This window comes from Aotus nancymaae, unplaced genomic scaffold (assembly GCF_030222135.1).
Source record: "Aotus nancymaae isolate 86718 unplaced genomic scaffold, 86718_ANA_hifiasm-v0.15.2.pri h1tg000041l, whole genome shotgun sequence".
In the NCBI taxonomy this organism is placed as follows: domain Eukaryota; kingdom Metazoa; phylum Chordata; class Mammalia; order Primates; family Aotidae; genus Aotus; species Aotus nancymaae.
Window position 1 is genome coordinate 40,876,710 of NW_026988455.1, and position 27,541 is coordinate 40,904,250.

Sequence of the window (27,541 nt, forward strand, 5' to 3'; positions counted from 1 at the left end):
TACTCCATCTGCTCAATGATTTGACACTTTTGAAACATCCAATCCTGTCTAGATCACAGGGGTAGTCTTCCTTTTAATTTCAGCTGGAATAAATCTAGCATAAATCTTATTTTTCTCCTTCCCACTTGATTGTCAGGACAGTGAAAAACATCATTACACAAGCCTCCATTCACATATACAAAGGTTGTAACTTCCCTCTTAATGTGAGTCATCTATGTGTTGTTTTTCTCAACTAGATTAAATCTTCATGGTACAGTCATTCACCCAGAAGGGAGGAACAGAAGAAGAGGTAAGATGTTTTCTGTTCCCTTGGGGAAGCAGGGGAAATCTTAAAATGCTTCCCTAGGAACAAACTGATTTTTTTTTTTTTTTTTTTTTTTTTTTTTTGAGTCAGAGTCTTTCTCTGTCACCCAAGTGCAATGGCATGATCTCGGCTCACTGCAACCTCCACCTCCCGGGTTCAAGCAATTCTCCCCTCTCAGCCTCCCAAGCAGCTGGGATTACAGGCACCTGCCATCATGCCAGGCTAATTTTTGTATTTTTAGTAGAGACAGAGTTTCATTCACCATGTTGGCCAGGCTGGTCTTGAACTCCTCTCGGCCTCCCAAAGTGCTGGGATTACAGGCATGAGGCACTGCACCTGGCCCAAACTGCATTTTAAATTTTATTTTTCTTTTTAGCCATTCCCTACACATACCTCACATACCAACCGTATTTCTGAACAGAGAAAACATCTGCTTCTATTGTCTTACCTGGTTTTGTTTGTTTTCATTTCAAACAATCTCACATTTATGGGAAAATAATACCTTACTTGTTTGACATTAATAAAATGAAGTGTTTCACTACTGATATCCTGTACTTCCAAACAAAAATACTGACTACCTACCAAGATTTCCAGTGACACTGAAATACTAGATGATATTTCTGAGATAAGTAGTAAAATGATTATTAAGAAGGCTGCAAGTAGTTCTAAGCTCTGGCACATACATATTTGCCAATGCTTGGCATCCTTTGAAATTAAGTATTTGTAAATGGGCAACAGCAGCATGTTTACTTAACTTTTGAAATGCACTTGGAAAGAAGTTATTCACATACAATACAGGAAAGCTGGGGAACATCATACAAATACAGGAATGTGAACACAAGTGAATTGTGATTCAGTAGACTGAATGTGCACACTGAAGAAGTCACCTGAAATTTCAAGACTCACAGAAACCTAAGCAACGTATGTGAAGTGCAGAGGACAGCCAGAGCATTTTTTCCTCAGAATGCCACCAGTGCAAACGTTTGTATGAAAGTCCTCTGGTAAGCAGTGGGGGAATAAAATGTATGTAGCTTACTTGCATTTTCTTATGGTGAGAGGCAATTTATTATTTTTCTCATATGATAAAACATTACACATTACAGTCTTTTTTTGGAGATGGAGTCTCGCTGTGTCACCAGACTGGAGTGCAGTGGTGCCATCTCCACTCACTGCAACCTCCACCTCCTGGATTCAAGCAATTCTTGTGCCTCAGACTCCCAAATAGCTGGGCTACAGGCACGCACTACCATGCCTGGTTAAATTTTGTGTTTTAAGTAAAGACGGGGTTTCACCACATTTGCCAGGATGGTCTCCACCTTTTGACCTTGTGATCCACCCACCTCACCCTCCCAAAGTGCTGGGATTACAGGCGTGAGCCACTGCGCCCGGCCAAACATTATACTTTCTTTCTTTTAATCTCGAAACAGTTGTCTGTGATTACTATCTGCATGTCCTTGTCTTCCACTCATTCCAAAAGCCAGCCCAAGCCGACTGCCACCCTCTCTGTGTGCTAAAATAAGCTTCCTAGGGTCAACGGTGACCTCAGGTCGCTAAATCCATTGGACATTTTTCCGTGTTGGCCTTACATTTCAGTAACATGACAGCCGCCCTACTCCCTCCATCCTGAAGTATCCCCATCTCTTGCTTTTTGTGACAATACTCTCCCGTGTCTTCCTCTGACATTCGCATTGTCCTTTTTATCCTACTCATTCTCTTTTACTCTAAACTCAACAACGGGAATTAGTCTAGTTCCTGTTGTCTCCTCAACCTTTGCTCCACATTTTCTATGGCCCATTCAGATATCTCCTGTGAGCTCCAGACTGCAAATCAACATCTACTTCACATCTCCATGTGGATGTCACAAAAGCATCTCAGCTCAGCATGACCGAAGCAGACCTCTGGATCCACCCTCCCTGACTGGACCTCTACTTCTCTCCCCTATGTGAAGGTTAATCAACAAATTGTGTCGTTCTTGTCATGCCCAACTAAAATAAAGAGATCATGGTAAAAGCACTCAAGGAGCAAAACACTGCTCTAAGAATGTAATTCTATGCAAGCGCTGGGGAATCTGCCTACTGCACCTGAAAACAGTTTTATCTAGTAGCTGCTGAAACAATCTTCTGTGACTTTAAGAATAGTTTTACGTGTTACCGTCACTTCAATCAAAACTTGCCAGCTCTCTTACTAGTGCCATTAATTCTTTCTTCCCAAATAAAATGTTTTAGTTTCAGAGATTTGTCTCTGTATTTTATTTGACTTCAATCACTCAGTGACAGCCACCACATCCATCCAGTTGTACAAGCCTAAAAGCCAGGAAAGCTCTTCCCTCTCCCTCCATATCCATTTTTCATCAAATCCCATTGATTTGCCTCCTTCTCATCTCACAGATCTCCCTGTTTCTCTCCATCTCCATCACCATCTACTTCTCTCTTTTGTGGTCCACTGCAGTCTTTTTCTAACTCACCTCTTCCAGCAGCTAGTCTTGCTGTGCTCCATTCTGCTCCTGATTCTGAAATTATTTTTAATATATTTTTAAATGTAAATCTCATCTATCTTCCTCTAACACCCTTCACAGGCTTTCCCTTGCTCTTGGGCTAATGGGAATGACTACTGTTTCTCTCTGCCCTCATCTAGTTCCACCCCCCCTCCTCCTCCATCCTTTACCACATGGTTCCTGGTTCCTCCTCCCCTCTGGGTCTTTGCACAGACAGACCTTTCCCCTCCCTCTCTCTGCCTAATTAATTCCCATTTAACTTTCAGACTCAGCTCCAACATGACTTCTTTAGGGTTACATTCTTGAAGCTTCTCCTCAAAATAAACCAAGTCCTCTGGATTTACATCTCCATGGCACTCTGCATTTTTTCTTTTTAGAAATTGTATACTTATCCACACTAATTTGATTATTGACTCCGAGTGCAAATAAGTCAGGAACCGCATCTCTTTTGCTTACCATTTTATCCCTAAGACCTTGAGGCCCTCGCTTTCCATCAGCTATTGTCAGCTCTCATGAGCTCCAAGCACACTAGTGCCACAGACCACTGAGTTCACGCTCCATGGGAAGGTGAGGAGGCACAAGTGCCCCGGAACCCAGAATGGCTTCTGTGTTTTGCATTTCAAAAAGAGTCAAAGTGTACATGAGATCAGAGTCTACATGGGGTGAAAGGAAACAATTTATAGGTTAAATAGCACAGGAGAAAAACTTTGCTTCTATGTGTGGAAGTCACCAACAATGTTACTTCTTATGTTGCACCTTCAAGCACGTTGGCTACAACCATCTGAGGATGTTAACTATTTCTCGCCTACTCTGTGCAAAGCATATACCCATTCTATTTATTCTTTCATTCAAAAGCATGCATTGAATGCTGATTTTGCACAAAAGCACTGTGTAAAGTACTATGGTGGACAGGCCACGGTTAATAAGAGCTATTGCTCGTGGAGGGTCTATCATGTTCCAGGACTATAAATTATAAGTGGCATTTACAAGCAACATTTCAAGTAAATTACCATCTTATGGAAAAGCAAACACTTAATAAACCATAATACAAAACCAAAAGAAGCAAGCAGGCCTTTATAATCTACATTATTTCAGGTCCTTAACATAGTCCAAGTTAAAGGCATTTGAGAACTTTATGAGGTCTCAGAGTTCTAATTAAAATGTACTCTTCCAGGGTTCTTAATTACTCACCAGAACATGAAACTAATTGTAGCTCCCAGTAGCCAAATACATTGGCATCTAGATTAGAAAAAACCAGAGTTCTTATTCAAACAATTGGTTATTTGGAAGATAACTTGGTCATGCTATGGTGAAAAAAATCCAAGCACCATTTAGCAAAGAAATATTCATCAGAGTGTCTACCATGTGTTAAGTGCTGTAGACACAAAGGTGATAAAGTCATGAACCTGCCTTCAAGGTCAGGTTTAGGGGAGACTCATGAGATCAAGTAAGCGTTGAAAAGAGGCACTGAGTAGAAAACGGGGCCGGGCGCGGTGGCTCACGCCTGTAATCCCAGCACTTTGGGAGGCCGAGGCGGGTGGATCACGAGGTCAAGAGATCGAGACCATCCTGGTCAACACGGTGAAACCCCGTCTCTACTAAAAAAAATACAAAAAATTAGCTGGGCATGGTGGTGCGTGCCTGTAATCCCAGCTACTCAGGAGGCTGAGGCAGGAGAATTGCCTGAACCCAGGAGGCAGAGGTTGCAGTGAGCCAAGATCGAGCCATTGCACTCCAGCCTGGGTAACAAGAGCGAAACTCCGTCTCAAAAAAAAAAAAAAAAAAAAGGAAGCGGGACGCAGGCTGGGCACAATGGATTATACCTGTAATTCCAGCACTTTGGGAGGCCAAAGTGGGTAGATCATCTGAGGTCAGGAGTTTGAGACCGGCCTGGCCAACATGGTAAAACCCCATCTCTACTAAAAATACAACAACAAAAAAAATTAGTTTGGGGTGGTGGCACACACCTGTAGTCCCAGCTACCCAAGAGGCTGAGAGTCGAGAATCACTTGAACCCGGAAGGTGGAAACTGCAGTAAGCCAAGATCACGCCACTGCATTCCATCCAGAAGGCAGGCCAGGAGCTGTGTCAGCAATGACCTCATTGAGGAGGTAACACCTAAGTTGAATCTTGAAAGGTGTATCATCGAACAGATGGAAGGTGAAAAAGGAGCATAGACAAAGACACAAAGGAATATAACAACATGGAAGGTTGGGCAAACAGTCAGCAAGGCCGGGCCTGGGTTTATCACAGGGTTAGGCAATGGGAAGCCACACAAAGATATTTTTTAACGAACTGGATTTTTTAATTTGTGCATGAAATATTCATAGCAGCACTGCTGACAAATAGTGAAAAGGCAAAACAACTCAAATGTCCATCAACTGATGAAAGGATAAACAAAATGTGGTATATCTACACAATGGAATACTATTCAGCCATAAAAAGGAATGAATTGTCACACATGCCACAACATGGATGAGCTTTGAAAACATGCTAAATCAAAAAAAGCCAGACACAAAGGGTCATGTATTATAAGTGTCCATCTATCTGAAACATCCAGAATAGGCAAGTAGATAAAGAAAGCAGATTAGTGATAGTTGCAGAAGAGAAGAGAGGGAATAAGGAGTGACCGTTTAATGGGCAATGAGCTTCTGTTTAGGGTGAGGAATATATTCTTGAACTAGATCATGGTCAGTGTGGTGGTAGTTGTACAACACTCTGAATACAATAAATGACACTGAATCATACACTTTAAAATGGTAAATTGTATGTTATGCATCTTTTACTGTAATTAAGAAAAATATAAATTTTAATATAAAATAAATTGGTTTTAAATTATGAAAGCAATACAAGAAAATTTTTTTTTTTCTGGTAAAGAATTCAAGAGTGAAGTTTAATTGGCTACTATTTTAAAAGCATGTGACCTTATGGATCATCTGTAAAATGTGTGAAGTGTTATATAATTTTTAATATTACACATAAACCACACAAAATGCCTTTCAATAAGTAAAACGAACCATTTTAAATACAGGGAATTCTAATTAGATTGGCATAGTTAAGGCCAAAAATATAAAGTAGCCATTGCTACCCATTTATCTTCAACCCTTGCCTTTAAGAGGCAAATGAACACAAAACACAGGTGAATCTTGCTTGGTTCTGAGACAGTGAAGGAATTTCCCTCATATTCAAAAATATTCACATAAGCAGTTATGTAAATCTAAATATAAAACCAATCTCCAGTAAGTTTTAAGATGACACTCACCATCTCTTTGAAAAGTTTAACATTACTAACGAAGTCTAATCATATCTTTAGAAGGGGTAAACAGTGATAGCAGTTACTAAATTGGAATTACTATTAAAATTCAAAAACTGAACATATTCATTTAACCACAAGCCAGTCTTAGTCTTAAATCAGGACTGCCCAACAAAATATCCTGTCAGTCATTCACGATGTAAATCCTGGTGTATGAGATCTATTAAAGTATGGTACACATAAAAACGTCATGAGACATTTGTTTCATAATAAATAAGGCAGTGGCCAATTATTACTCATTAGTAGCTTTTTTGAGATAAGCTCTCAGGTCTGCCCTTTCTCCCTTCTTCTTAATGCCAGCAAAGATCATTTTTGTTCCTGGGATGTACTTCTTGGGATTCTCCAAATACTCCATCAGTGTATCCTCTCCCCAGGTGATGCGTTTGTTCTTACTGGCATTAGTATAAGTGAATCCAGAGGCCTGACCTGTCTTCCGCCCAAAGATACCATGGAGATGAGGCCCAGTCTTGTGCTTGCCTCCCTTTTCCACAGTGTGGCACTGGGAACACTTCTGAACAAAAATCTTCTTGCCCTTCTCAACATCACCCATATTTAATTCTCTTTTTGTGTCGCCGGCGCAACAAAGGTTACCGCTCGGAAGCTGGACGTCCCTCTCTCTCAATACAAAACTGTTTAAAACTAGCAATACAAAAATAAAAATTATCCTCCATAGCCCCAACTCTCCATTCCTACTCTACAAAAGTAATTATTTAAGTTTTTTATTTTAATATCTTCTTCCAGAACTGTGTTTTATATACAAGTGTACAGCGGTGTACCTGTGTGAGGGTGAGGGGATGTACGATCTTATGATGCACTTTATTTTTCCATTTAAGCTTCTGGAGAATCTTGGAATTTAAAAATTCTTGTATCATTATATGCAAGTTGAGAAGAACTCACTTTAAATTATAATTACCTTATGATTGCTTTGGCCTTCAATTTTTTTTTTAAATTCATGAATCAATGGCCTGTAAATAAACTGATACTGACACAGTTGGGTTTTAAGGTGAGGTTTGCTAAGAAAGATTTGTTCTATCAAAATAATTTTTAAAAACCAGTTATATGGGCCGGGCGCGGTGGCTCACGCCTGTAATCCCAGCACTTTGGGAGGCCGAGGTGGGTGGATCACGAGGTCAAGAGATCGAGACCATCCTGGTCAACATGGTGAAACCCCGTCTCTACTAAAAATACAAAAAATTAGCTGGGCATGGTGGTGCGTGCCTGTAATCCCAGCTACTCAGGAGGCTGAGGCAGGAGAATTGCCTGAATCCAGGAGGTGGAGGTTGCGGTGAGCCGAGATCGCGCCATTGCACTCCAGCCTGGGTAACGAGCGAAACTCCATCTCAAAAAAAAAAAAAAAAAAAAAAAAAAAAAAAAACCAGTTATATGATAAAAAGAGAGCATTGTGACCATAGCAATAGCTCCCACAGTGGCATCAACCTGAACAGGTCCATGACAGCAAGAGAAAACATGAGAGGTGAGGATGGTAAAATGGTTTCAGGTAATAATGCGTGAGTGACTAATTTATAAGAAGAAAACTGCATTTCACAATCAGAGACACCAACTTCAACAGTCAAAAAGGTTTTGAAAAACAGATCTCAAATAGAAGTTAAATTGAAAAACATAATTCATTCTTTTGAGTTAATAAGTTAGTGTGATAAAGTCAACTAAATCATGTTTTCACTAAGGAAAAGGGTGAAGCTTTTTGGAAGGTATGAAACAAGGTCAAAGACAGGTGTGAAGCAAGATCTTTTGTGAGATAGTCAACATTTAGTGCTTAATCTTAGAAAATGCATCAGAAGGCCAGGCATGGTAGCTCATGCCTCTAATCCTAGCACTTTGGAGGCCGAAGTGAGTGGATCACCTAAGGTCAGGAGTTCAAGATCAGCCTGACCAACATAGTGAAACCCCATCTCTACTAAAAATACAAAATTAGCCAGGCATGGTGATGCATGCCTGTAATCCCAGCTACTCAGGAGGCTGAGGCAGGAGAATCACTTGAACTCGGGAGGCAGATGTTGTAGTGAGCCGAGATCACGCCATTGCACTCCAGTGTGGGCAACAAGAGTGAAACTTCGTCTTTAAAAAAAAAAAAGAAAGAAAGAAAAGAAAAGAAAATGCATCAGAAGGATGAGTCTATCTTTACCTATAGTCTTAGTAATTGAATCTGTAGTAACAACTTAAGTAAGGGAAGCTATTTCTAAATCTGTTTCTTGACTGTCTCAAACAAAATTGCTACATGATGACTTAAGGAGTAAAAAAACTCATGCTATTTAGTCATCACATTTTTATTTCAGGGTTAGAATCAATACTCTGAGTCTCAATTTCCTTATCAACAAGGAAAACAGTTTCAGCTCACAAAGTCATCGTGAGAATTACTGACATATTCATGGAAAGCATTCAGCACAGGGCTTAGCATATAACACGTGTTCAATAAATGTTCAATAGTATTATTGTTGTTAATATGGTCAATATCATCAATGTGCCTTTTGTCTAGGAGTTTATAATTCAGTGTCATAGGCAAGAAGCCAAATGCAATGTATAAAGATGACTTACGTACAAAATATATTCCTTTTTAATCATGTTATAGAGTATTTTAATGCACAACTGCTTAGTATGAGACGTGTTGCTAATATATTAATTGATCAAACTTCTAAAATCATATTTTAAATGTACTTGAGTGACCAATTGAGAATTCATCTTATTTTTCAACTTTTACTTTAGACTCAGGGAGTATTTGTGCAGCTTTGTTATCTGGGTACACTGGAAGTCTGGGGTACAAATGATCCTGTTGCTCAGGTACTGAGCATAGTACCTGATGGTTAGTTTTTCAGTCCTTGCCCCGCTCCCTCCTTCTCCCCTTTAGTAGGCTCCAGTTTCTATTATTTCCATCATTATGTCCATGAATACTTAATGTTTAGCTTCTACTTATAAGTGAGAACATGCCCTAGGAGAATTTATGTTGTACTTTGTTTTTTAGTGTCTTAGATCCACCAGGAGAGGATGAAACATTGTTCTCCTTCCTAGAGGGGAAGCGAGATATCAAGACCACTGTAGCCACAGCTGTCTATCTAAATTGTTCTAGAACAAACTGAGCACCAGGTGTGGAGTAGCCACTAAACTGCCCTTGGGAAGGTCCCTTCCAGCCTGGACGAGCGATGGCAGTTACTCAGCACCCAAATGCAGCATGATGTGGGCACAGGAACAAGGACAACAGCAGCCATTGTGGACTTAGTGATAAGGGGTTGTATTCATTTTAAGAACCACACATCTGGAAGACCCTTTTCAAAACTGAAGGGCAGTTCCATGAAGGCAGTGGCTTTGCCTTGTTCACCGCTGTAACCCCAAACAAGAACAATCCCTGTACCACAAAAAGCAACCCATATTCAGGAATGAATGAAGGCTTGGATCATGAAAGTCTCCAGGAATCTTTGTAAAGTAGGAGGAAAAGAAAAAGAGGTCCCAAAATGACTGATAGTTGACTTTCCAATAATTGTGGTAGGTAGGACTCAAACTCCTTCTCTTAAAATTTGGTAAATGAAAAACAAAAGCGACATTAATAGCATCCGGTTTGTCAGATAAATAAATATGTTTTTGGCCTACTAATCACTGAACGCATTTAAATTAAAAGCCAAACAAGGATGTTGTACAGATAAAAGAGTTCTACTTGAGATGCAGGATTAGCTAACATAGAGGTTTTTGACATTTTGAGGTTACTTACCTTTTGAGATCGGATGAAAACTACGAAGCCCTCTATAGAAAAATCCATATGCAGCCGTTGCACCAATCACAGGAGTAGGAGTGGGAGTGGAGTGTGGGAGAAAAGGAGCAGAGCTTAACGGATAACTCATTAAAGAAAAGCAGGATAAAAAGGGTCTGATGCCCCTTTTGAATCTATCTCAATCAGTCAAAACACCTCTTACCAACTCTATTGTAAAGCACATGTGTATCTTCCTCCGGCCAGTTTTGTAAATTCGGAGTTATGCATATCGGTTAGGTTAGTTTAAGTGCCACCATTTTTGCATTGTTTGGAGAAGACTGTGGATTTAGGGGGACTTCCAACGTGTGCTTGAGTTTTGAGTTTTGAGGGAATCAAGGCATAAAAATAGTTTTACTGACAAGAGCAACAAATAACACTGAAAGGAAAGACCAAGAAAAAGATGGTACAGTTTCAATGGAGAAAGAACTAGGAGGTGAGTAACAGGACGCAGTGGACAGTTTGGACAAGGCTGCAGAATAAAGGGTGGGTTTTCTCTCAGGAATTCAAAGGCACACCAATGAAGGAGGCAGGACTGAGAAAGAAAGTTCAGCGCTCAGGTGGCTGACATGGTGACAACAATCTTTAAATTAAGTCCAGAGACATAATAAATGCTGGAGAGAAAACAGAGCTGGATTCAAATCTCAACTCCATTCCTTCCTGGCTGTATCCCATTGGGCAAGGTACTTAATTTCTCTGTGCTTTGTGTTCCCTATGATTGAATAATTTTGAAGTACGACCGTTTATCTTGAGTATTTTGTTTTCAATGGTGAATCCATATTTCACTATGGTTTGAATGTATTGCTTATAACTGAGTCATGAGCCACAGAATCCAGTTCTTTAGTATATTAAATAGTGAGTACTATTGTAGAAAGAGTAATTGAAGTTATTGCTATAGTTTGGATGTTTGTCTCCTGCAAATCTCATGCTGAAATTTGATCCCCAATGCTGGAGGTGGGGATCAGTGGGACGTGTTTAGGTCATGGGGACAGATCTCTCATGAACGACCCGATGCCACCTTCACAGTAATGAGGGAGTTCTCTCGCTCTGTTAGAGCTCTAAAGGAGCCTGGCACCTCCTCTCTCCCTCTGTTGCTTCAGCTCTCGCTGTGTTATCCACACACGCCGACTCCCCTTCACCTTCAGCTGGGAGTGGAAGCAGCCTGAAGACCTCACCACAAGCAGATGCTGGCAACGTGTTTCTTGTACAGCTTGCAGAACCATGAGCCAAATAATCCTCTTCTCTAAAAATTACCCAGTCTCAAGTATTCCCTTATAGCAAAACAAATGGACTAAGACAGACATAACACAGGTAGTGGAATGCAAAAGAGCAATCTCCAATTCTTGTGTTTTAGTTAAAACAAAAACCTCTTAAAAAGTAACATTTTCAAACCAGAATGGATTTCATCACTAGAAGAAACAACTTCTGAACATCTATATTTTTGTGCAATAAAGATCACTCTTGAGACACAGTACACAAAAATGCATTTTAGAAATATTCTCAACAAAGAGACCAATTGTGCTAGTCGCTATAATTTTTGGAAGTATTCATTCAGTTAACAAATATTTACTGAGCACCATTTGCAAGATCTTGTGCTTGCTATAAAGTATTAGGCATTTTCTACTTTTTTTCTTGATGTGACTAGGAACTTATAATCAGTTGGAATTAAAATATTAATATTTTAATATTTTATGTGACTAGGAACTTATAATCAGTTGGAATGTAATATCTAATTAATATTAGAGTACTTGTATACATTTGCTGATCAAGTAAGGTACATGGTCAGCAAATGTATTAAGAACTCTATAAAAAGAACAGACAATAAGAGAGACGTCAAAGAAAGCTTGCTTACATTCGCAAAAAGAGAGAGATCAAAAATAGGAAGAGGTCACTTTGGAATAGAAAAGTAATAAAAAGATTTGAAAGACGGTACTTGGCGTGAAACATACATAAGGAATGGCTTGAACACAAGCCAAATGGAAAACAAACCAAGCAGCCTCAAAACCATCCCACTTTCTAATGAGATAAGAGTATTTCCCACCAATGTGAATTGATTTGAAATTATTGAATAGTCTCTCGTTAGACTCCTGAACATCTTGAACACTGGGTTACCAGTAAATGCATGTGAGTCTGCATTTTATTGATGACACAAAATAGTTGCACTCCAGGCTTTGCTCAAAAGAACGACTTAGGCTCCCACCGCTTGGTGTTCATTAAAACCTCCACTGAGGCAGGGCGTGGTGGCTTACGACTATAATCCTAGCACTTTGGGAAGCTAAGGCAGGTGGATCACCTGAGGTCAGGAGTTCAAGACCAGCCTGGTCAACATGGCAAAACCCTGTCTCTACTAAAAATACAAAAAAATTAGCCAGGCATGGTGGTAGGCACCTGTAATCCCAGATACTCGGAAGGCTGAGGTAGGAGAATTGCTAGAACCCTGGGGGCAGAGGTTGCCGTGAACAGAGATCACACCATTGCACTCCAGTCTGGGCAACAGAGCAAGACTCAGTCTCAAAAAAAAAAAAAAAAAGAGGAAGGAGAGAGGAGAGGAGAGGAGAGGAGGGGAGAGGAGGGGAGAGGAGGGGAGAGGAGGGGAGGGACTCAACTGAAAGAACCACTCTTAGGAGGGTTGCCCTACAGACATGTGATCTTGCCATCCTTCTAACATTCTGAAATCTATCTCCAGATTAACTCAGATTAGCCAAGACCTGGCTACCTGGACAACCTTCCCCTGCTCCTCCCGCAGCCTCCTCCCTACAGAAGAGTGTTACGCATCCTTCTTTTGTCACATCTTCAGCTTGCATAAAAGGTACTCAAAAAAGCCAATTATATGAAATTCTACCTTGTGTAGGAAACTTGTTTAGCACAATTATAAGGCACAATGTTCATGTAAGAGAAGTTCCAGTCTGAACTCAGCACCAAAAACAGATGTGCTCTTTTTGAGCAATGGCTTTAGTACACATACTGTTGACTCGGTAACAGATAATGTGCCTTTCCCAACTGGCACCTCGAAAAGTTGGAGGCCAGTAAGAGTGTAGGTCATTGCATGAAGCACTTTAAATCTAATTCCAAGCTGTTTCATGTTAATGACTGACTTTCTTCTCCCTTTAAATGTGTAAAAGCATCAGTATTTGCTTGTGTCCTTTGCAACTGACTTAAATCCTTTCTACAGAAAGATAGGTTGTAAATATATGATTGATTGGATTTCTCCTCTTGCAAGTGAGAGAAGTCCACCTGGTCTTCATCCCTAAATAATCAGATTAATGCCTGGTGGGCTCGCAGCAGGCCTGCAAGAGATACTGTCCACTATTTCTGCATCTGCCAGAACCTCCTGGACATTCAGCCACGTGTCAGGTACATCGGCACCCACACACCCACAGCCAGATGCCAAATCAATCAGGACTGCCAGGAAGTTCCAGGAATTAATAGACAGCTTTACACAACCAGAAGGGGGCAAACTCCAGTCATGCCCAGCAGCATCGCTTCCAAGTCTCAAAAAGCGAGGCAAGTCATGTTTTCAGAAAATCCGTCTGGAAAGAGAACTGTATTTTACACATCACACGTAAGTGTCTTTGTATTACACATCACATTCAACACACTTTACTGACCACCTACCTTGTGCTAAAACAAATGACAATGTTGAAGGGGCCTTAAGAACAATAGAGTTTCGGCCCTCCCCACGACAGAAGACAGCAGGCACTCCTGGTGAGCATGGACCTTGGGCATCAGACAGCCATGGCTCTGAGTGCTCTGAGTCTTGCCTTCGCCACTTGTTGGCTGTGACTGCAGCCAAGTAACTCTCTGAGCCTCCATTTCCTCATTTGTAAAGTAGAGATGATGACGACGATGATGATGATGATGATGGTATCCTTACCTTGTCTCAAGGTTGTTGATTCGTGAGGGATTTGGCAGAGTGTCTGACATACAGTATGACTTAGTAACTGTTACCTTCTCTCCAGTTCACCTCTTTTTCCAAAAACTTTAAATCACTTCAGTGAGTGAGAACAGTCTATAAAGCTAAGTATAATCAAAGGCAAATTGAAATAATTACTATAAAGAAAGAAAAATCATAACACACTCTCACTTGCCTCACAACTCTATTAAGGCGCTATTAATCCACATTTTTAAATGAAGATGCTGAGGCTCAGATATGTCAGAAAGTTTGTCCAAGTAAGTGGCAGAGTTGTGATTTGAATTCACGTAATCTGACTCTAGACGCCATATTCTTAACTGCCTGTAAAATACTGATTTGAAATACATGAAAATTTTGTGGAAGAACAGAGGAAGGGGCAATTTAGTTCTACTTGGGAATGGTGGTCAAAAAGCCTTTGTGAAAAAGAGAACATCAGAGCTGGGCCTTAAAAGAAGAGCAAGATTTCATTTTGATAGAAGTAAAATGGAAATGGAGATATAAAAAGGAAGACTATTCCAGGCTGAGAAATTGGTGCCAACAATGTGGAGGCATAAAAGGACATGATGTGCTGGAAAACAGGGAGAAATTTGCGTGGATAGACATCTCTTGGCTCATGGATACAACATGGCATAAACCAGTCATGGTAATCCTATTCCCACTTCCCAGACAGAGAAATGAAGCAATAGGAAGAATTAGAGAACAGGTTGGGGCCAAATAATATCATGCCTAGAACACCTTCGGAACATTTGAACCTTAGAGGCAATAGTAGTGAGCCGTAGATGGTTACAGAAGAGGAGATACATGATACTACCCATGTTCCAAGAAAACAATTGTCAGTAATGTGGGGGAAATATTAGAATGAGAGAGAAAAAACAGTTAAGGGTCTCCTGTTATATTTTAGCTAAGAGACAGTAAAGGGCTGGATGGGGGCAATGGAAGTGAATATGCACACGGATATCCCAGAGGAAAACTGGCTGGGCTTGACCACTGATATGGGTGCCTGGAAAGGCCAACAAGGAGAAGAAGAAGAAGTCAGTTATTATTGTAAAGTGTAAAATATTGTTCTTTGGACAGCAGTATAGTAATAGGGGGGCATTGAGCTGCAATGAACAACACCCAACTAACAGAGATTTAGACAATAAAGACATTTCATTATCTCACAAAAGAAGTCTGAGCTGGGCGTGGTGGCTCACAACTGTAATCCCAGCACTTTGGGAGGCTGAGGCAGGTGGATCACCTGAGGTCAAGAGTTTGAGACCAGCCTGCTCAATGTGGCAAAACCCCATCTCTACTAGAAATACAAAAAAATTGCCAGGGGTGGTGATGGGCGCCTGTAATCTTAGCTACTCAGAGACTGAGGCAGGATAATTGCTTGAACCCGGGAGGCAGATGTTGCAGTGAGCCGAGATTGCACCACTGCACTCCAGCCTGGGCAGCAGGAGCAAAACTCCATCTCAACAACAACAACAACAACAACAAAGTGATGGCAGAGAGTTCCAGGGGTAGTTCAACTGCTCAGTGATGCTAGAGGCTGGGCTGGTGTCTCTGAAATCCCTTAACCTTTTCCTCACAGTCTCACATGGTGGCAGCAGCAGTTCCAAGAATCCTTTCTTGATATGAGAGTATCCAAAAAAGGCAGGGCCTCTCTTCCCAAATCCTAGAAACTTCTGAACAAACTTCCTGTATGCCAGAATGTCATCACTGGCCACCCTCAGCTACCAGGAAGTTGGAAGAATAAGTATCTGGTAAATGGAGATAGGATTACCATGACAGGCTTACACCACGATGTATCCATGGGCCAAGTTTATTATGGGCTGATCTAATTCAGGTGTTGATAAGGAAAAAGAGGTCATGACTGGTGAGTGTGTTTGCCATAAGCATTTTGAATAAGCAGTCAGCCTTCTAGAAAATGGGGATTTGCAAGATGATCCTGTAATAACTGGGAGTGAAGCATCTTGCTGATGAAAGCCAAGCTCCCATTCAGCAGCCTCAGAGGGATGGCTTAGCCCAATTTCCTTTCTCAGGACCAAGAGCATATTTTGAGTTGCTGAGCTTGGCAGGAAGGTGGAGGAAAGGATGATACAGAACCACTAGGATTTGTGATTCAGACTGAGTGAACTTCTGGTAAAGTAGTCTCAGGTGAGAAAGAATGTTTTCTCCTCCCAGCAGTCTTCAGAACTGAAGAATATTGGCTCACTTTTTTCACCAGAGCTATATAATCCTCTTTTGTATGTTCAAGTTCTAACAGGTCCAGTTCAACTACCACTTCCTTCAAGACGCTTTTCCTATCACTGGTCAACTTGTGCCCCACTGTACTATTTACACACATTTACATACACTTCCCAATCACTCCTGATGCACTTGCCTTCCAACCCTACATACGCAAGCTATCATCAAATCCAGTCAACTTGATCTAAATAGCTACTGATTCTGTCACCTCTCTCCATCTTCACTGCTGACAATAACTGCTCGAGTCTAATGGACATGTACTACATGCCAGGCATTATTCTATTTATTTTACACTTATTAATCCATTTTATCCTTTCAACAACCCCATTAGGTGGATCATAGTAATTATTTTACACGTAAAGAAACTTGGAGACACAAATAGTAAGGAACTGGATCAAATTCACATAGGTAGTAAGTGACAGAGGTACTCCTAGGAGTTCATGCCTCCGTTGATAACGACACTGCCTCTGTCATCTAAACCACATTCCATTTTACCTAAATGCGGCGATAGGTTCCCATCTGACCTCCTTGCCTGCACTCAGCTTCTTTTCAATGCATTTATCCTGAAGTTAGAATGACCTTTATAAACCACAAAATATAATCGTGACACAATCCCACCATCCCCGATGCTCTCCATGATGTAGCCCTGCTTACCTGTCCTGCCTTATCCTGTGTTAGCCTTCTCCTCAACCTTTGGACTCTAACTACCTTGGCTGTTTCCTTCCTTCCTACCCCAGGGCCTTTGCACAGGCAGTTCTCCCAACATAGAAGGCTCTTCTTTACTTCCAATCCTGTCCACCTTACCTACTGATATGATTTGACTGTGCCTCCACCCAAATCTCCTCTTGAATCGTACTTCCATAATTCCCACATGTTGTGGGAGGGACCCAGTGGGAGGTAACTTGAATTATCGGGGCAGTTTCCCCCCATACTGTTCTCATGGTAGTGAATAAGTCTCACAAGGTCTGATGGGTTTATCAGGGGTTTCCGCTTTTGCATCTTCCTCATTTACTCTTGCTGCCACCACGTAAGATGTGCCTTTCACCTCCCACTATGGTTCTGAGGCTCCCCGGCCATGTGGAACTGTAAGTCCAATTAAACCTCTTTTGCTTCCCAGTCTTGGGTATATTTTTGTCAGCAGCATGAAAATGGACTAATATACCTACTTAACTTCTCATTGTTCACATCACAATTTCAATGTCACTTCACACTAAGGAAAGCCTTCCCCTAACTAGTTCAAGTTCTGATAGGTCATGGCAGATTCTGTTAATGCATCACTAGATCATCAATCTCACGAGGGCAGGGCAGTATTTTCCTTCATCAGTTTATCTCCAGTGATGAGCCCAATGTTTGGCTCAGGAATTAGTTCACTTTATTACAGCCACAAGTCTTAGGTCCCTTGCCAAAGTACAGATTCTTTGAGGTCCAGGACTGTGCCCTAGAGAAGCAGTCAGCTATAGTAAAGAGCACACGGCCTTTGGCTCATACTAATTCAAAATCCAACTATACCACAACCATATCCGAACGCATGACTTCTCAAGTCTCAACCTCATCTTCTGTTAGTGGGAATAATGGCATTGTGAAGTCTAAAAGAGATACTGAAAATAGCATGCTAGCGAATCTAGCAGCAAATGCTTCTTAGATCTTTCTTCCCGGGTGTATCTTTGGGTCCCTGGGTATCAATGACATAAGCAGTGAGAATAAAGAGCTAAGATTTTGCGACCACCCCACACAGTTCATCACAGGCCACAGGCCATGGCTTCCTTCTCTACCACTTGGCATGCCTGGGTGCCACCATGTGAAAACATGCAAAAATGTCACAGTAAGCAAGAGGTTAAGGATTTGCTAGGAGGCGAAGGGAAGAAAGGGAATAGAATGAACCTGGTACATGTTAAGTATCCACTAAGTGCCAGGCGTTTTCATACATTATCTCATTTAATACATAGCAAAAGGAAATCTGGCTCTACAAATGAGGAAACAGAGGCTCAGGCAGGTTAAGTCTCACCCATCATCTCAGCACAGGTAAGTGGTAGAGACTCTGACCCCAACCCAGGTCTCTATTTCTCCATTGGACTTGCTCCTGCCACCCTAGGGTACTACCCCAAAATGAATCTCTTCCTCACTCTTGCTTCTGGGTAAGTGTGCATGAAAAGGCCCAACGCATCTTTATGCATCTTTACTGTCAACCTGACCCTGATGTATGTGGGAAGAATCAGGCAACTTAGTAATATCTGAGCATGCAGTATCTCAAGATCAGATATTTGCAGATGAATTAAACATGTTAGAGTCTATATTCTTAAAAGCTACATGCTACTTGAGCAGAAAGACTCTTTATTTTGCTTAATATCAAAGTTGGCTAGATAATTTCTTTTAATTAACCTGATTTTGAATGAGCTTTAATTTAATGTATTAAGAGCAGTTAGTCATTAGCGTTCCCTGGGCCTAAATAAAGTTATACAAAATGAGTAACGAAGTCTAAAAGGGAGGTCAGGAAGGACAGAGTAAGCTCTATGCCCTCTCTCTGAGATGCTACCCCAGATCTGAGCTTGCAGTGGAGAAATAAGCTCCTGGTACTTCACACAACTTGCCCCATCACAGAAACTCTGTGCTACAGTTATTCAAAATGCAATCCACCCACTACCTGCGTCTGAATCTCCTGGGATGCTTGTTAGAATGCCCCTTTCTGGTCTACAGATTCAGAGTCTCTGAGGATGATGCCCAGAAATCAGCATATTATCAAGCACCCCTAGATATTTCTAATTCATCCCAAGGGTTGAGCTCCTAAAACTTAAGAGTAAAAATGTACAAATCATAATAATTCAACATATTTATTTATTCCAAGGGGATTTTTTTTTGAAACTTGAAATGTTTAAATAAATAAAATATTTATCCCTCAACTGTAAAAACAAGACATTCTCCATTTCGAAATGGGTGATGTCAAGTTTTGAAATATATACGGTATGCCCTCTCTTTAAACACAGCCAGGCATCAACTGCCTTGCACCTAGGAGAAGAAAGCAACAGTTAGCAACTCACTGGTTCAGGAGATCTACACCATACATTCCAGCAACTGACTAACTCACCTTTATATTCAATTCCTAAGTAATTTGATCTTGTGGAGGAAGGGCATGTTTTCTAAATTTATAACTTCAGTATGATCTTTGGTTAGGAATAGACTCCCTGACTCAACTGCTAATTGCATGTTCAGGACACTCTTTTATTCTTCTGTACAAGCACCAGAAAAGGTAATTTTTTTTAGATAAATTACTTCCTTTTCTTATTATTCTCCACTGCTAAAGCCAGTTGCCTGCTAAACTACTAATTAAAATTCTGGATATGGGAAATTAATTTTATAAAAGAAACCTAAGAGTTGAACAGGTCCTTGTGATTAAACTAACACCTCTAATCTTACACCAGTTTAGCAATCTCCGTTCCTTTGCTTCCTGGGACTTGCCACAAATCTGAGTTCCCTGAAACTTGATGACCAAGTGCCCAAGCATGGGCTCATCAGTCTTAGGGTTTACCAGAATCTCCCCATTTGGGAGAGCTCTGAGAGTTTTATCACCTTGGAAACAGGCTCTCTGAATGTGCATAGAAAGAATATTTTTTAAAGCACCAAAAGAAAACAGGGTTTAGTTACCCCCAAATGTAAGAGTCACGATTCAAAACTGTCACCGACTCAGCAGCATCTTAGTCAAGAATAGTATCTTCAACTTGACACATCACAGTATGTGTACTTTTGCTAACCAAACTGGTAGTTGGAAAAAACGGCTCAAAAATATCCCATCTCCATATTTTATTTTATTATTTTTTCTTCTAAGAAATGGAATGGCTTCACTTATCAAACTGGTCAGGCCATGGCTGATATAGTCACTATATGTGTGTATGAAAGAGTAAATATTAGACATCTAGTTACCTGTGTCATTTGTAGAAATCCTGATTTTGGAAAAGGAAGTGTAAAAGATACATTCAAAGAAGACATTTTAAACCTTAAAATGGAACTGCTTGCTTTGATGCAAATGGCTATGGTGTGTGTGTGTATGCACGCGTGCGTGTATGAGAGAGAGAGAGGAAGGAAGGAAAGAAAAGATTTGGATGAAATATTTCTTTCGGACTACCCCTTCTAGTATTACAAGTTGTGAAGCCTGCGTCGTTAGTGTGTTATCTCTGTTGAATGATGGGGTGAATGAAATCAGTTCTTTTTATTCTATGTTCTGGACTTGCTAAACAACACCGATACAATGATTCCTCCTCTTATTTCTTTCACAATAAATTATGGAATTGTTTGCGGACAGTGTTAGGAGCTGGAAACAAAGATGACTGAAGCAAGGTTAGGGTTTATTGCCAGGGTCTTAGGACTGGAGCGGGAGGCGGGGTGGGGGGTCATACCCTTGCTCCCTGCTCCACCGCAGCCCGGACTGCTGTCGAGCCAGTCGCGCCACTGCTCCCGGCTTCTGAGAACTCCCCAGCCAGCCCACGAACCTAACGCTAGGGTTCTCTCTGCGTTCCCCAAGAGCCAAACACCCAAGTTCAACTCCGGAGCCGCGGCGCTCCCCGCGCGCCGAGCGAACCCCGGGCCCCACGGAGCACCGCGCCAGGCTCCCTGCACCTGTCCTCCCGCCCGTCGGAGTGCGCCCGGCCCCGCGCCTGCTTACTTTGCCGCTGTCGCTCACGCCGAGGAGGTGATCCCGCAGCACCTCCATGGGGCAGGCCCAGGTGGAGTGGACGAACGTCCCTCGGAAGATGTGCGCCAGGGGCGGCATCGGGGCGGCACACATGTCAGCGGCGGAGCGCAGCGCGGGTCTGCCGGCCGAGGAGGGCGCACGGGGCGGAGGCGCGGCGGGGCTCTCTGCGGCTGCGGGCGGGCGGACAGACACCGGCTCCGGCCTCGTCCTGCCCCCGCTTCCCCGGGCGGTTGCCGGCACCCTGCAGGCCGCGCCCAGAGGCTGGCTCCCTACCTCCTCAATGCCAATAGGATTTTTCTCTCGCAAGTCGGCTCCGCGCTCCCGTGGGGTGTGGTCTTTCTCCCCACCCTTGCGTTAGTTTTGGATGTATTAACTCTTTGAGTTATCAAAATCAACCACAGCTGAGGCCGACGAGATCTACTTCCTCCACCTTCTCTAAGTTGTGTCAGCCTGGCTCCTCTGACCCTTCGACTCTTAGAACCACTTAACTTCTTCCACCTGTAGCACCCAAGTTCTGAACTTGCATTAGTTCAGGGACAGGTGAAAGGTCAGCTGGGACTGCCTACCTTATGCCAGTTTCATTTTCAATTTCTGTGGACTGCAGAATTCATATTGGTCCTCACCTGGAAGGTTCTGGAAGCAGTCTTATAGAACCTCTCTGGGAGCTCTGCAACTGGGTGTCATTGTGGACCCCATGATTCCTCTCTTCACCTTGAGGCTACTGCTTTTGATTCTTGTGTCTGTCCGCAAACAATTCCAGTACCATTTTTTCTCGTGTAAAATGAATGAACCTCTTTTATTTACTTCCAGTTGTACAATGGGAGAAAATTAAGTTCTCAAGTCAAATAGGCAGCAATGGTAGCATGGGCTCGGTTGCTGAATTGGGAATCAAGAGACTGTGGACAACACACGTGGGCCTCGGTGTCCTTATCAACCCCATTTGTGAAAATGAAGCTTGGATTGGGTAATAGCTAGGGCTGCCACTAGCCCAGCGTTCCCACCCTATGTAATGACCACAGAGTCCTTCGCTAAGTTCCTCCATAATGCCCAACAGGCTTCCCTTCGGGGCCCTCTAACGTGCTGTTCCTTCTGCCCCTAATGCGTCTTGTGGCTCTTTGCTTGGCAACTCTTCTCACCACTGATTTGTCTTAAATGTCAGGCTCTTTGGAGTCACCTTTTCCGACCACCAAGCTAGTGGCACCTGACTCCCAGCAGTTTCTACTCCACCAATTTATCTCATTTCTCCCATTGCATTAATCATATGCAACCTTATTTATTTTGTGTTCTTTTAGTTTATTCCTCTTTCCCTTTCCCCAATACACACACACACACACACACACACACACACACACACACACACCAGTAACAGAAGCACCACAGGAGCGGGGGATGTGTCTTACGCCTAGAACAATGCCGGTGTTCCATACTTGTTTATTGAATAAGTGAATGGATGGTTTTTCTGTGAGCAGAACCATAACCTGAGACAAATAACTATTTTGACGCCTACATAAAGGGTGAGGGTTTCATTGCAGTGTATGAGCAGGCTTTCTCTGAATTGCTGCTTTTATGACACAGGTCCAGCTTACAGAAATGATTCATTCCCTTCTCAGTTCCTTCAGCTCCCCCACAGCCAATGTCTAGGGTGACCACCTCATCTGGGTTTACCAGGCACTTTCCTGGTTTTAACACTGAAAGTCAGGCCATTCAGGAAATCCCTCAGAACCATGCACACATATGGTGGATCACCCTACCAAGGACTCAGAATTAGGAATCTCTGCAGCTGAAGTCTTACCCTTGTCCCTGCACCTTGTCAGTTTCTCCTGATTCTGCGGCCACACTCCCTCCTGGCAGTCCCAACAGCCAGCACACCGAAAACATTCTCTTGACCTTGTATACACAAAAACCTCAGAAAGAAAGGTGAAGAAAATGGCTTTGAGACAGGATTCAATTAGGTGCTTCCAACAGATGTATTAGTTTCCTAAAACAGATACAGTCAATTTTTTTTTAATGAAAGCAACCTAAAAGTCAAAAAAATGAGACTAGTTTTATTAATTAGAATGTATCTACTTGATAGAACATTATGCAGTTATTAAAAACAATAGTGGAAATATGTAGCCACATTGTTGAGCTTTTAAAAATGGCTTCTATGCTATGATTAAAATCATGAAAAGCTGTAAGCATATTGGCCGGAATTGAAAAGGTACATCAAACAATGTATGTTGTTCCATCGGCATAACAGAATTGCTACGTAGAGAATTTTGTTTTGATGTTTTTTAATGTTGTTACTACATGGTTTATGATGACTAATCATTATGATGCTTTTAAAAAGTTAGTCAGCTTAAACAGAAGGATCGGCCATGAATCTCCAGGTGACGTGGCATTAGTGCTCCTCAGGTAAATTTTAGCTCTTGAGCAATGCCTAGTTCCACTTCCGTTCCCGATCAAGTTGTAGGCACCTGGACTCAGGATCCAGAAGCCCTGGGTACTATACTGCCAGGCAACGTGGCTTAGCCACACGTCAGAAGTCTTGGCTTCCCAGCCAGTCACAGTAACTCCTGCCTATAATCCCAGCACTCTGGGAGGCCAAGGCAGGCAGATCACTTGAGGTCAGGAGTTCAAGACCAGCTAGCCAACATGGTGAAACCCTGTCTCTACTAAAAACATAAAAAATTAGCCAGGTGTGGCGGCACACGCCTGTAGTCCAGCTTCTAGGGAGGTTGAGGCAGGAGAATCGCTTGAACCCAGGAGGCGGAAGTTGCAAGGAGCCAATATTACACCACTGCATCCAGCCTGAGAGACAGTGAGACTCCGTCTGAAAAAAAAAAAAGTCTTGGCATCCCCCTACCGTCACTGGTTCTCCACTCTCAGACTTGACGACTCCTTTAAATTGCTGATCCTCCTGCAATTTTGACTCCCATTCTGGTATCCCCAGGGAAATGTTCTCCTGGCTACACAGATTTGGAGGAAAAAGAGGGTACAGAGCTTTTAAATTTACCTTCAAACACAGCCCAAGCACCATTAGTGCTCCGCCCCCACACATCACTTCCTTCAGAAAAAAAGAGCCCCGCCTTGGCATGGAATGTTCCCTGGCTGTTCTTCAGTCTTGGATACCTCCACTCTCCCGTATGCTAAGAATCCGCTCTGCTCACACTCTTCTCTCTGCTTGTGGCACCCTTTTACCGTCTTCCACCATGTCTGCCTCGTTGTCTCACCCACTCTCCCGATCCCCCGAAATTCGTCAGGTTAATTGCTCACCCTCACCTTTATCCAGGATATCTTTACATTTCTCCTCTAAGGTGTTAGGTGTTCCTCCCCTGAGTTTGTGGGGGTGCTGTAATTGTTCCATTACTCAGCTATACCCCAAAGAAGATTGTGTTTTTCTGAAGGACCATGTCCTCTTCCTTTCTCTGTATCCCCTTAACACAGTGCCATGTCACTAGGAGATGCTCAATAGATTTATATGAATATTGAAGTTCAGGAGATGGCTCTAGTGCCTATATTTTAGTGATAAAAATTAAGCGGCTATAGTGGGTGTGTGCTAATGGTGAACAATTCATTGGGACTAGAACTTAACAATGAGTTTTATTTCATCTATTTAGTTTTCCAACATTTTATTAAGAGAATATTCAAACATACAGAAAAATTTAAAAGCTTCATTTCTTTTTTTTTTTTTTTTTGAGACGGAGTTTCGCTTTTGTTACCCAGGCTGGAGTGCAATGGCGCTATCTCGGCTCACCGCAACCTCCGCCTCCTGGGTTCAGGCAATTCTCCTGCCTCAGCCTCCTGAGTAGCTGGGATTACAGGCACGCGCCACCATGCCCAGCTAATTTTTTGTATTTTTAGTCGAGACGGGGTTTCACCATGTTGACCAGGATGGTCTCGATCTCTTGACCTCGTGATCCACCCGCCTCGGCCTCCCAAAGTGCTGGGATTACAGGCGTGAGCCACCGCGCCCGGCCTAAAAGCTTCATTTCTTACCATCTCAATTTTCTCTATTTCAGATGGAGCCCAGTAGTCCCCAGACTCCCCATCTACTGGGGTAGGATCAGCGTGTTCTAAACCTCTAATTGCCTGAGGTCAAAATCTAGACCATAGCATGATTAGCTTTGCATTTTGGTCATCTCATTAATGTAATTATACCTGTAGCTTAGTCAAAATGTCCCTTTTGCTAGATAGAACTTGACTGTTTGAAAAGGCTTTCTCCCCTACTGTCTCATTTTGAGCCTCTCAACAACCCTATAAAATAGGAAGAGAAGGTATTTTAACCATTCCACAGATGGGGAAACTGGGGTTCAGAGAGGTTGGCTTGCCTCTGCAGTTAGCATAGGATAGACTTGGATCTTGGGTCCAGTTGTTCTCACACATTGTCACATCACAGTAAACTCCCAGGAATGATTCATTCAATTTTGCCATGACTCACTTGGCCACTGCACTGTGGGCTGTCATCTACAACTTTCACATTGTACATGGTTTTCCAACAGTTGCTGGTGACACTCAGATCTAGTCTGCAGTAAAACTAAAGGGGATAATGAGCCTTGAGGAGAACAAGAATCCAATCAGCGTAGGTCAGTAGAATGGGCCAGCGAAAATAACTCAGGTTTTCATGAGGCACAGAGAGTGCAGGGAAGCGGGCTAAATGAGAACCCACTTTTCCTCTCTTATCGGAGAGAAGTTGTCATTGCACGGTGAAATAAATGCTGCCTATTTTATTTATTCTTTTCATGTAGCTAAATCTATCAGTTTCCATGGTGCCCTGTGTTCACCATGGAAACTCTGACAAGCTCGTTATGCTTTAGAGAAAAAAAAAAAGATACACCAAAAATTTGAGATGGGATAAATGCATTCCTTTTAAAACTGTGTGTTCTTCTGAGTGGGAGGTCTTGATGGATAGCAAATCATAATGATCTCCATTTTCCAGTTCTTAGGTGAGAACCCAGGTTTGTGTATCCACAGAAGCAGCACCCTTGCTCCCCCACACAAAACTGTTTTATGTGTATAGTGTAGTGATGCCTGTGAGTATCCCACCTCTGTATTTACCGACAATATGGCTAAATCCACATTTTGTCAATTTTTATGAGAACATAACGCTGGTCCCTACATACATTCTTTTAACAGTTTGTTCACTAAACAAATATTTGTTGGACATCTGTATTATGACAGGCACTGTGCTGAGCACTGTGGGTATGACCGCATGAAACAGATACTGTCTTACCCGTATGTAATTTACACGAATCTACTTTCTCTCTGCCACCTCTGGGTGTAGGAATTAATAGCTTTCATAGTATTACTGTAACATTTCCCTAGCATAATTAGTGAATGTCGTATTATTATATATACTACCTGTCAAATTTTAAGTGATATGAATATAATAAAAAGCACTTAACGATTAATGCTGAAGTGACACATTGATAACAATGCTCTAGTATGCTATTTAACATTACTTGTTTCAAAGAAGTCTATTGTTACTATTATTATTATTTTGAGACAGAGTCTCGCTATGTCACCTGGACTGGAACGCATTGGCACTATCTCAGCTCACTGCAACCTCCGCCTCCTGGGTTCAAGGGATTTTCTGCCTCAGCCTCCCCAGTAGCCGGGACTGCAGGCGCCTGCAACCACACCCAAGTAATTTTTGTATTTTTAGTAGAGATGGGGTTTCACCGTGGTAGCCAGGCTGGTCTTGAACTCCTGGCCTTAAGTGATCCATCCTCCTCAGACCCCAAAGTACTGGGATTACAGGCATGAGGCACTGCATCTGGCCAGAACTCTATTATTTTTAAATACCTACTATATTATTCTTGTGAAATTGGCATATGATTTTTTGTAAGATTTGAACATTTTAAAATACTGTATCTCACTATCCAGATACATTATCACCATTAGCACCCTTGTGGCTTACTTAGAAAAGTTCAAATATAGAAAAGACAAAAGATAATAGCCTAGAAGATTGTAGATGAGAAAAGTAAGGAAAAGGAAACCTACATCTACTTTTTAGAACAGCAATTAAGTTTGGAGAAATGCATATATTTTACCTGAATTTTATAGAAAAAAGGAAAACAGAACGAGAGGAGTGAGTTGCAACTTGAATTAGGTTTCATGCCAGACAGGTGCAGGGAGATATTTTTCTGGCTGGAAGTCTTTAAGTACCATGTAGGCAGCTGTCTCTGTCACCTACTCATACTGCTGATCCCTCGAATCAGGTAGCACCTTAGTAAAATTTAGCTTATGCCAGCTTCCTACCATGACAGCACGCTCAAAGCAAATATTCTTGACCTGGTGTTACTCTGTATACATTTATGCTCCAACATGGATTATAAAGGTATTCCACTTTTACTATCAAGGGATAAACAATACATACAATCAATATCTATAGGTTCCTATTCCAGCTCAGTCGCAAGCCAATGGTATCTCGGCAAAGTCATTCTACTTCAGGCCTTGGTTTCTTCCTCTGTAAGATGAAAGGTCACATACTATCACTGGTTCCATACTTCTTTACTCCCAAGGATTCACTTCCTTATTTCTCCTGCTTACATACCTTTAAGTTTTACAAGTTATCAAGAAAACTAGTACAAGATAGAAACTCAATAAAAGCTGTTAAATGAAAGATTTCCCCATTTTTCATTCATCAAAGACAAAAATAACTACCAATCAGAGCTTCCGATGAACATGAACTGTCTAGCATGTCATGTTCAGTTCACATAATTCAAACCAAAAGCAGGTCTAACATTTTACTTAGCCCATGCAACCTAGCTCAAGTTGGACAAAGTCTGTTAAACCTTTGTGAAATGTTAGAGGTGACTTAAGAAACACAGCTTGAATTTGTTGAACAATCCTCCTAAGCACCCTGGGA

At 41.9% G+C, this 27,541-nt stretch overlaps 2 protein-coding genes across 3 annotated transcripts in view; both read right to left on the reverse strand.

Annotated features, from left to right (window-relative positions):
• GDA (guanine deaminase) overlaps positions 1 to 20,784 on the reverse strand; it is a 111,752-nt gene extending 90,968 nt beyond the window's left edge. The window contains exon 1 of one of the 2 annotated variants that reach the window (XM_064361647.1): positions 20,662 to 20,784. In XM_064361647.1, the coding sequence (XP_064217717.1) occupies positions 20,662 to 20,784 (123 nt within the window). The remainder of the gene's footprint in view (positions 1 to 20,661) is intronic. The other variant, XM_064361648.1, reaches the window with a different exon arrangement.
• LOC105718311 (cytochrome c, somatic-like) lies at positions 6,237 to 6,833 on the reverse strand. The gene has a single exon (XM_064361301.1). It carries the CDS (start codon positions 6,659 to 6,661, stop codon positions 6,344 to 6,346), a length of 318 nt encoding a protein of 105 aa, XP_064217371.1. The 5' UTR covers positions 6,662 to 6,833; the 3' UTR covers positions 6,237 to 6,343.
• Positions 20,785 to 27,541: the final 6,757 nt, after the last annotated feature.